Raw genomic sequence first — 10,564 nt, 5'->3', positions numbered from 1 at the left:
GCACAGGTTGATTTTGTGTATATATCTCTCCAGTCATGCAACAAACATTGCTTGAACAACCAGTATATGCCAGGCATTATGTTGGGGCTAGCATGTGGTCTTTACCTATACTTCTTTAAGGAAGAGAGACAGCCATGCAGACAAAATGGTTCTCACTGCAGTTAATAAAACTCTAAGAGGCCAGTGCATTTTATGTGAATAATGTGAGCCACAGGTCTGGGTGTTCTGAAGTAGTGGGTGTCCTTTCTGCAATTATTCATTCCTCTATAGCTGCCACACAGAGCAAGCAAATCTGACATCGCAGCTCCTTTTAAAATCTCCCAGATTTCTACGTTGGAATACAAATTACTCAGTAAACTCAGCTAAGTTCGTTCCTAGGAATTTCTGCCTGATGTTAATAATAATCATCAGAAAACAAAATTATAGGAAAGAACAATAACTACCTCCTACTTTCCTAGTGATGAATTGTAATAATAGCAGACGTTCGTGCATAGATCTTATTAGTGATAGGAGGGAAAATATACTTTCTAGAGTAGGTATTTAAATAAATATTTTAGGCAAAAATGTTAAGATATTTGTTCTTTGTCTAAACCATTCTTAATAATAATGGCAAAACGCCTTCTTTACTTGGATTGGGAAAACAAGCAAGCAAAGTGTATTTTAAACCACAGCAAGAAAGTTTCCAAACTTGTTCAAAGCCAACTGTTTATTTCACTTGCCTCTAATAATAAATATCTGTCCTAATATGTTATAAGACTGGACAAATTTGTGGCAAACCTCCCCACAGCTGGGCAGTTTGACATTAATATAAAATTTTCTTTTGTTTCAGAATTGTCTGTTTCACAGCAATATCACCAGTGATTTAAAAGCATTTACAGACAAATTTGGTTTTGATGTCCTCATCCTGTTCGCCAGCTACCTGTCAGAGGAGCAGCAGCCAAGACGACAGATCGCTGTGTACTCTGAGAACCTAGAGCTATGCAGTCAGGTGAGCACCTCCTCCAACCCTGACAGCTTTCACTGCATCCGAACCTACTGGCTCTCAGAACGTGCATTGCAAGACAGGGGCAGGTGGTGGCATATAAGGAATTGGCAGCTGGGCAAGGTGGCTCATTCCTGTAACCCTAGCATGCTGGGAGGACAAGACGGGAGGATCACTTGTGCTCAGGAGTTCAAGACCAGCTTGAGCAAGAGTGAGACCCCGTCTCTACGAAAAACAGGAAAACTATTTGGGTGTGGTGGTGGGTACCTGTAGTCCCAGCTACTTGGGAGGCTGAGGCAGGGGGATCACTCAAGCCCAGGAGTTCGAGGTTGCAGTGAGCTGTTGTGATGCCACTGCACTCTAGCCAGGGCAAGAGTCTGTCTCAAAAAACAAAAAAAAAAATTGGCCCAAGAGATAAGGTCCTAGAGGTTTGAGTTTTAGGAAATATTGGGGATATTTTGCACATTGGACCTTTTTAAAAAGCCCCATTAGCATTTCTCTTCTAGACTGAATCCATAGAGTGAAAGATCAGATCTTTCTCAGCCAAACGAGGGCAAGTTCTCCTTTGGGTGCTGTTTCCTTTTAAGTCTATTAATTTCTATTAAGTTGGTAATAACTAACAAGCTTTAGTTCCTTTCTCAATACCAATTTGGTGCCTAGTGATTAGGAACTGGTGATCTGGTGCTTTAATCAAAGTCAGTTTGTCTCCACATACTAGAACTCTAAGTAATTAATTGGATTCTGTAGGTTGATAACTGAGTTTTTTAACCCAAGATCTAGGAAACAAAAAAAGAATTAGAGAAAATTAATTAACACAGGGCACTGGATATATCAAACCAGGTATACTTAACAACTAATATGAGAATGTACACGATTTATTATAATACGAACAACATGAGTACAGAACACTTTCATCATTCATCTTTCCTCACTGATGAATCAGATGCCTGGTGTATCCATGGGTGGCTAGAGGCAAAGTCTCTACTCATTTCTTTTCTACATCTTCCTTTCTGTCCTCCAAGAGCTCTTGTCTCTTTTGACATGTGGCTGTCAGTTCTCTTAGGCTCTCTCTGCTGTCTCAAGTCCAAACGTGAGAGACCCTGCTCTTGCCGTGGGTACATTTTGCAGCTGCTTCTCTGACCCACATGCATTTGTGCCTGGGATCACCAGCCTGTGGCATTTTCAATGCTTTACTCTGCATTTGGTTTTCAAAGCTAAAAAGGGGTGGTGGTATATTAATTAATTTTTAGTCACTGGCTTCCCAGGGACGGGATTTAGGCCTTCTAAGCCCCCAGTATGGTGGCTTTCAAATCACTTTTAGCAGCAAAGCCCTTTTTCAAACCAACTTAAAAACTGGTCCATTTAAAATAGACAAAAGTAGGCCGGGCACGGTGGCTCCCTCCTGTAATCCTAGCACTCTGGGAGGCTGAGGCGGGAGGATCACTTGAGGTCAGGAGTTCAAGACCAGCCTGAACAAGAGCGAGACCCCCATCTCTACTAAAAATAGAAAAATTAGCCGGGTGTCGTGAAGAGCACCTATAGTCCCAGTTACTCTGGAGGCTGAGGCAGGAGGCTTGCTTGAGCCCAGGAGTTTGAGGTTGCAGTGAGCTAAGCTGACACCACGGCACTCTACTCAGGGCAACAGAGTGAGATTCTGTCTCAGAAAAATAAAAATAAAAAAAATAAAATAGACAAAAGTAGAAGAGCCACCACCACCCTCCCATGCCTGCCACACCCTAGCAATAGCTGAAGGCAGCTCCTCTGAGTGTGGAGCAATGTAGACAGGGCCAGACTCTGTGCCAAGGGGATCCCACATTGTCTGTGTGGTCACACGATTGGCTAGGAGTTGGCCTCTGCAGCTCGACCACCTGAATTCAGAACTCAGGCTTCCTCACTTGTTGGACAAGTTATTTAACCTTTCCGTGTTTTCATTTCCTCATCAATAAAATAGGGTTAAAAAGAGTCCCTACCTTGTAGAATTACTATGAGGATTAAAGGAGATAATTCTTGTAAAACCCTTAGAACCATGTCTAACATGTGAAAGCACTCAGTGTTAATTATTATTGTCGTGATGATGCTCACTACCTATGTGAGCACTGCCGTGGTGGTGGTGGCTATTATTGCTTTTATTTTTACCTCCACTAATCCTGTGGGGCCACTTCAAAGGCCCAGGGTGGAAAAATACTCCTAATGTTTCCTTAAGATCAGAGAGCCACAGCCCAGTTCTGGCCTGGCACTGACCATCCATCACAGCGGCCCCTGCCTGTCAGGTCGCTTGTCTGTTCTGAGCTCCATGTGTGTGTCCCCCGGGGCAGGAAGGGACAGCCGGGACCTGAGTGCTGTTTGGGCCCCTGGTGTCTTCTTTGTCTTTCCTATTTTCTCCTTTGCCATATGAGGCCATCGGAGGTTAAAGCAGATCTGGCTACCTGACCCTAAACAAGAGCCTCTCTCCTCCCCATTTCCCCCTGTTCCAACAGTTTGCCCATAGTTCTCATCAGCGACCAGCATTCTCTGCTTTTTTGCAAACTTAAGTTACACTGCTGTTGAAAGATGGTATTATATTACACTGAGGAAAAGAAGTTAGATGATGAATGTCCAGTGCGAGGCCAGAACTGGGCTGTGGCTCTTTATCCATAACTTTCAGGAGCCACCAAAATTGAGCAGCTGGATTTTGAGTTAAACAAAAAGACATTTTGGTAGGATTGGGGAAGGGTTGGTGGTATATTAAGTGGGACTTTCCGTGTTTTACATTATATAATTCTCCATTGTCTGACGTCTTCATTTTAAATAGATAAGCACGGATTAATTTTATATTTTAAAAAATTAACAACAAAAAAAATCACAGAGTGCAAAGACTGCCTGAGTGCTCACACAAACCCCTGTGCCTCCTGACAGATCTGCTGTGAGCTGGAAGAGAGTCAGAACCCTTGCCTAGAACTGGAGCCCTTTGACTGTGGCTGTGACGAGATCCTGGTGTACCAGCAGGAGGACCCTTCAGTGACTCCTGATCAGGTGGTTCTCCTTGTCAAGGAAGTTATCAACAGGAGGTGTTCAGAGATGGTCTCCAACAGCCGGACGTCCTCAACAGAAGCAGTGGCAGGCAGCGCCCCCCTCTCCCAGGGATCTTCTGGGATTGTGGAGTTGTATGGTTCTGACGTAGAGCCACAGCCCAGCTCTGTGAATTTCATCGAAAACCCTCCAGATCTCAACGATTCGAACCAGGCTCAGGTGGATGCTAACATAGACCTTGTTAGCCCAGACAGCGGGTTGGCCACCATCAGGAGCAGCCGTTCATCCAAGGAGAGCTCAGTTTTCCTCAGTGATGACAGCCCAGTGGGAGAAGGAGCTGGGCCTCACCACACCCTCCTCCCAGGGCTTGACTCCTACAGTCCCATCCCCGAAGGTCCAGTAGCAGAAGAGAATGCACGGTCCGGAGAACACAGTGAACACTTTGACCTCTTCAACTTTGACCCAGCACCCATGGCTTCTGGGCAGTCCCAACCATCTTCCCATTCTGCAGACTACTCCCCGGCAGATGACTTCTTCCCCAACAGTGATTTGTCAGAAGGACAGCTCCCTGCTGGACCTAAAGGACTTGATGGGACAGGGATCAACATGTCTAACCATTCATCCAGTTCTCTCTTGTCAGGTGCTGGCAAAGATAGCCTTGCAGCATTTGACGACGAGTTTGTTCCAAGACAAGAAAGTCCTGGAGATAACTCTGAAAGAAATTTGAGCCTGACAGGTTTTGTGGGAGATGGTTCTCCTTCACCAGAAAGGCTAAAAAATATTGGAAAGAGGATCCCACCAACACCCAGGAATAGCTTTGTAGAAAGTTCACCATCCACTGAAGAACCAGACTCACTCTATCCAGAAGATATGGCCCAAAAAGCAATCAACACAGGTCACACGGAGCCACCTCAGACCCGTGCACGGTGTCGCAGCTGGTGGGGTGGTTTGGAAATTGACTCCAAAAATATTGCAGATGCTTGGAGTTCCAGTGAACAGGAATCTGTCTTCCAGAGCCCAGAATCGTGGAAAGATCATAAGTCAAGCTCAGTTGATAGGAGGGCCTCAGATTCTGTATTTCAACCAAAGAGTCTTGAATTCCCAAAATCAGGTCCCTGGGAGTCTGAATTTGGTCCACCTAAACTGGGTAGCAATGATAATCAAGATCAAAATGAGGAAAGCTTGCAGTTTCAGAACCTGCCCACAGAGAAATCACATTTGCCAGATGTTCCTCAGGGAACAAACCACCTGATAGAAGACTTTGCTGCTTTGTGGCATTCTGGTCACTCCCCCACAGTGATGCCTGGGCCGTGGGGAAATCCTACAGATGACAGTGAACCGGCAGCTGCAACCTCATTCCCAGCCTGGAGTGCGTTTAGTAAAGAAGATAATGACGAAGCTTTAAAAAATACCTGGAATCTGCACCCCACGAGTGGTGAGACACCTTCTGTGAGGGACCCAAATGAGTGGGCCATGGCAAAAAGTGGGTTTTCTTTTTCTTCAGAAGATCTACTGGACAATTCACCCAGCGAAGCAAATAACGAAGCAGTTCCACACATGTGGGGCAAGAAGAACAATGACTCTAGGGATGATGTCCTCGCATCTGGAAATCCCAGTTCGGATCTGGCTCATGCATGGAATAATTCTAAGCCACCAAAGGATGATCAGAATGGTTTAGTAGATCCTAACACTAGAGGGAAGATACATGAAAAGGTAGATTCCTGGAACCTTTTTGAGGAGAATATTAAGAAAAGAGGGTCAGATGTCCTAGCTCCTTGGGAAGATTCCTTCTTGTCCTATAAATGCTCTGATTACAGTGCATCCAACATAGGGGAAGACTCAGTGCCTTCCCCCTTGGATACCAACTACTCCACCTCCGACTCTTACACATCACCAACATTTGCTGCAGATGACAAAGAGACTGAAAACAAGCCATTTGCTAAAGAGGAAGCTTTTGAGGCAAAAGATGCTAATGCTACCACACGGGAAGCTGAAATTCCTCCTCAGTCACCGCTGGAGCCACCTAGAAATCGCATCAGTTCAGAGCCTGGGAACCTAGACCTGAGGGCTTCACCTCGTGAAGGTAATAGTTCTGACATGAATGCCGCTCTCGACCCAGATAAAAATTTACTCCAGACCGAGCACGCAGATGGTCAGAGCGTCTCCGCAGAGGACGACGTAGGGGAAAGCAGCCAGTCCAGTTACGACGACCCCAGCATGATGCAGCTGTACAACGAGACCAACCGGCAGCTCACGCTCCTGCACAGCGGCACCAACGCGCGGCAGGCGGGCCCCGACACTCTGGACTCGTGGAACAGAGTGATTCTGGAGGACACTCAGTCCACGGCGACGATCTCGGATATGGACAATGATTTGGACTGGGACGACTGCAGCGGGGGTGTGGCGATCACCAGGGACGGTCAAGAAGAAGGCTACGTGGTTGAAGGCTCCGAACTGGAAACCCGGTTTTCAGTGAGACAGCTGGAACCCTGGGGCACGGAGTATCAGGAAGCCAGTCAGGCAGACTGGGAACCCCCTGGCTCTGCTGAGCACACCGAGGATTCTGCTCCCAACAGGTACCGCACAGTGAGTGAGAAAAGTGGACAGCTGATCGCGAACAGCATTTGGGATTCCGTGATGAGAGATAAAGACATGTCGTCATTCATGTTACCGGACTCATCAGATATGACAGATTCAGAACAAAGCAGATTATGTCCTGAAACTCCCAGCCACGTAGCAAATGTCAAGGACACTCACAACCCAGATGTGCTAGAAGCCTCTGGAACCAGTGAGTCAGGAGCACTTACACCGTATCTTGACCACCAGGACACACTGAGGGGGACCCTACAAAGTGATACGGCGTCCTTGGTGACCAGGCTTGAGAATCCAGGGCATTTTGCATGCTCAGATCCGTGGAAAGGTCATAGCTATGGACAAAATGAAAGTGAGAAGGAAGCCGGCGGAGCCACTGACAGGGGGCTCCTCAGCGAGGAGGAAGTGATTGGCTCTGGGGTGGACAGCGTCTCCGGGATTTCTGAAAAAGGGCAAAGTGACCAGGAACTCTCTTCTCCAGTGGCATCTGAACCTCAAGAAATCTACGCTGAACCAGGCAAAATCAGCTCTCTTTCAGTCACTTTCAGTCCTCAAACTGAGGAACCAGAGGAAGCTTTAGAGTATGAGAAGGAGTCTTTCAATCTAGATTCCTGTGATGTGCAAACAGAGGTGTCCACAGACACCCTGCAGGCAAAAGATGCCTATGAAAAGTACCTCACAAGTCGTAGAAATTCAGGTGGAACCACTGAGATTTCAAGTAGGATAAATTTAACAAAAAATTTATCATTACCTGAAATGGACCTTTTGAAAATGGAAGAATGTAATATCCTAGAACCAGAGAGAGTGAACAAAGAGCCCCCTCATGAATTTCCCCAAAGCCTTGACATTCGGGATGGCCCTCTAGACAGGGATGTGCAGGTGAGTTGCACAAGTCCTGAGATAACTGAGAATCTTGAAGTTAAGGGGACTGAAAACAGCCTTCCAGGAGCCATTTCATCTGGAAATCATGACAAAGACAGTATTTCTAGTGAGTATACTGGTTCAAGTACATCAAGTCCTGACCTAGATGATTCTTCAGCTGTATTGTCTTCCTGGGAGCAGCAACCCAGTACTGAGCATCACAAAGAGAACCGAGATAACTGCAGCGAGCACAATTGCCAAGAATCTGGACTAATTACCACCACTGATGGCCAAGCAGAAGTAACTACTGAAATGAAGGATTTAGAGGAAAACAAAATGGATGAGTTTGATCACAAAGTTCCTAAATTTTTAGAGATTTGGAATGACTCCATTGATGCTGACTCCTTATCCTCTTTATCCAGTCCTGAAACAGGTAAATATTCTGAATATTCAGGTGCACACGAGGAAAGAAATCTAATGGTTAGTCATCAGGAGAAAGATGAACGTGACATTCCTGAAACTGTGCAGCCAGAGGTTGCCAAGGTCATTTCAACCAGCTCAGGTTCTGAGGATGATGGTGTGGGTGGTGAAGAGTCAGTGGAGGCAGAGACCCATCTGGCCAGTGGCCACGTTGCTCAGAGTGAACCCAGAGCCTGGGATTCATTGACTGAATCTGATAAGTTCTTGGCTACAGCTGATCCCAAGTCTGAGGAATTTTCTGACCACCTAGGCAGCCCAGAACCAGCTGAGAGTAAGTCAGACCTATTCGGTGACAATCAACAAAGCAGCCCTGAACACTGGAATTTTTCACCACTAACGAAGGCTGAAATACAGGCTACCATAGTGGAGACGGAGACAAGATCTTCTCCAGAAACAAGGAACACAGGAGATGTCACATGGCAACTATCTCCCAATGCTGAACCAAAGAATGAAGATAATTCTAAATTGGAGATGCTGGGCTTCTCGGCTGAGAGCAGCGAGTGGTGGAATGCCTCACCACAGGAAGGCGGACCAATCGAGAGCGCATTGGAAGGGGAACTGTCTGACTCAAGTGGTGTGTTAGAGATAAATTCCTCAGTACACCAGAATGGGGGTCCCTGGGGTGTACCCATCCAGGGTGATTTCGAGTCCATGGAAACACACTATACTAACCCTTTCAGTGACAAACATCAGTCACCCTTTCTGGATGGTAATGGGGAGAAGTCCTGTGAGCAGCTTTGGAACATTCAACCGGGGCAGCCAGACCCAGAGGCTGATCAGTTTAGCCAGCTTGTGATATTGGACCAAATTCAAGAAAAGAACTCGAAAGAGCAAACCTTGATGTCTTCTGCTGGCGAGGAACTCAGTTCTGAAATGCCTACCCAAGAGCAGCATCAGGGTGCCGTGCTGTCCGGCTGGGATCACCTAGACCCAGCCCTGCCTCACCCCAATGACAATGGATGTGTTGTATCTAATGTTTCAACTATCGAGCGTCAGGAAACAAATTGGCAGGAACAAGAACAATCAAGCCTCGGTGAAATGACGAATTTGAGCATTGCCACAGAAAATTTCCCTGCTGTCGGTTCTCCCACTCAATTGATAAAGAAGTCAGGCTCTGGATGGGATGGCTCTAGCCCCAGTGAGGGCCCCCAAGGTAACTTTGTTCCAGATATTTTACCTGGCAACTTTCAAGAGGGTGGGCAACTGGCCTCAGCTTCACCTGACTTGTGGACGGATGCTAAGCAGCCCTTCAGTTTGAAAGCAGATGGGGAGAATCCTGACCTACTAACTCACTGTGAGCACGACAACATCTCTCAGGCTTCCCACAGCCCTGATATCTGTCATGACTCTGAAGCGAAGCAGGATTCTGAGCAGCACTTCAGTGCTTACGTGGGACCTGATGTAGGGTCCAGTGAGCTTTATCTCACTGAGCCAGAGAAGGATGAAGAGCCCAGTCAGGAGCCTGGGCAGGAATTTGTCCCCTACAATTCTGAACTCTATTCTGAAAATGCAATTCCACTGCCTCCGATTGGCAATCAAACAGACATAAACGGCTCCTCCCAGCCTGCTTCTCAGAGATGTTCTCCTGAACCTTCTGAAATAGATGGTGACAACAGTACAGGTTTAAAAGCATCAGAAAAAGGAACCAGCCCAGATCTAGCACCAGTTTTGGAACTTGTTGATGGAACAACCCCAAGGATGGAAAATATGGTGACTAGCATTTTTGTAACTCACCAAGAGACAACTGTGGAAGGAAATGCTTTTGGGGTATCAGAAGGCTTGTCTCCTGAGAGTCAGACAGGTGCAGGGGCCTTGTCTGACAGCGAGCCACCTTTTGCCTCTGAGAATCCTGCCACAGTTACTGATGCGTTGCTAGCCTCAGACACCTGTCTGGACGTAAGCGAAGCTGCCTTTGATCACAGTTTCAGCGATGCCTCTGGTCTCAACACATCCACAGGAACGATAGATGACATGAGTAAACTGACATTGTCAGAAGGCCATCCTGAGACACCAATTGATGGGGACCTTGGGAAGCAAGATATCTGTTCATCTGAAGCCTCGTGGGGTGATTTTGAGTGTGAAGTAATGGGCCAGAATATCGATGAAGACTTAATGAAAGAGCCTGAACACTTCTGCTATGGTGGTGACCCTCCTTTGGAGGAGGATGCTCTGAAGCGGTCGCTGGCACCATACACACCTCCCTTTGATTTGTCCTATCTCACAGAACCTACCCATGGTGCTGAAACAGCAGAGGAAGCTGGGTCTCCAGAGGATGAGTCTCTGGGGAGCAAGGCAGCAGATATAGTGCTTTCTGCCCTTCCTGATCGACAAAATGAGGGAAACCATGCTCAGCCCCAAACCAGACAGCCTGGACCCCAGCTGGTTGTGCTGCACATTGATGAAGACCCTGAGTCCGTTCCTTTACCTGAAGAAGCAGGCTCCAGTATTTTGTCTCCATCAAACATTGACTGGGAAGTAGAAACAGATTATTCTGATTCACCAGCAGGTGGAGACATAGGATCACCAAATGGTAAGAACCATCCCATTCCTCCACCCCCAAGAAACTGATGCTTTGATTAAACTAGTGCATTTGCAAGACACATTCTTTCTACCAATAAGGGTAGACAGGAACACATTTGC

The 10,564-nt window shown here is 46.7% G+C and overlaps 1 protein-coding gene across 1 annotated transcript in view; it reads left to right on the top strand.

The window, feature by feature from the left end:
• Positions 1-937: 937 nt before the first annotated feature.
• PRUNE2 (prune homolog 2 (Drosophila)) overlaps positions 938-10,564 on the top strand; it is an 87,718-nt gene continuing 78,091 nt past the window's right edge. Inside the window, exons 1-2 of the mRNA XM_012650663.1 lie at positions 938-988; positions 3,878-10,454. Of these exons, the coding sequence (XP_012506117.1) occupies positions 4,040-10,454 (6,415 nt within the window). The 5' untranslated portion in view covers positions 938-988; positions 3,878-4,039. The remainder of the gene's footprint in view (positions 989-3,877; positions 10,455-10,564) is intronic.

Source organism: Propithecus coquereli, unplaced genomic scaffold (assembly GCF_000956105.1).
Source record: "Propithecus coquereli isolate 6110/MARCELLA unplaced genomic scaffold, Pcoq_1.0 Scaffold339, whole genome shotgun sequence".
NCBI classification, from domain to species: domain Eukaryota; kingdom Metazoa; phylum Chordata; class Mammalia; order Primates; family Indriidae; genus Propithecus; species Propithecus coquereli.
This window is presented reverse-complemented; position numbering and strand designations above follow the sequence as displayed.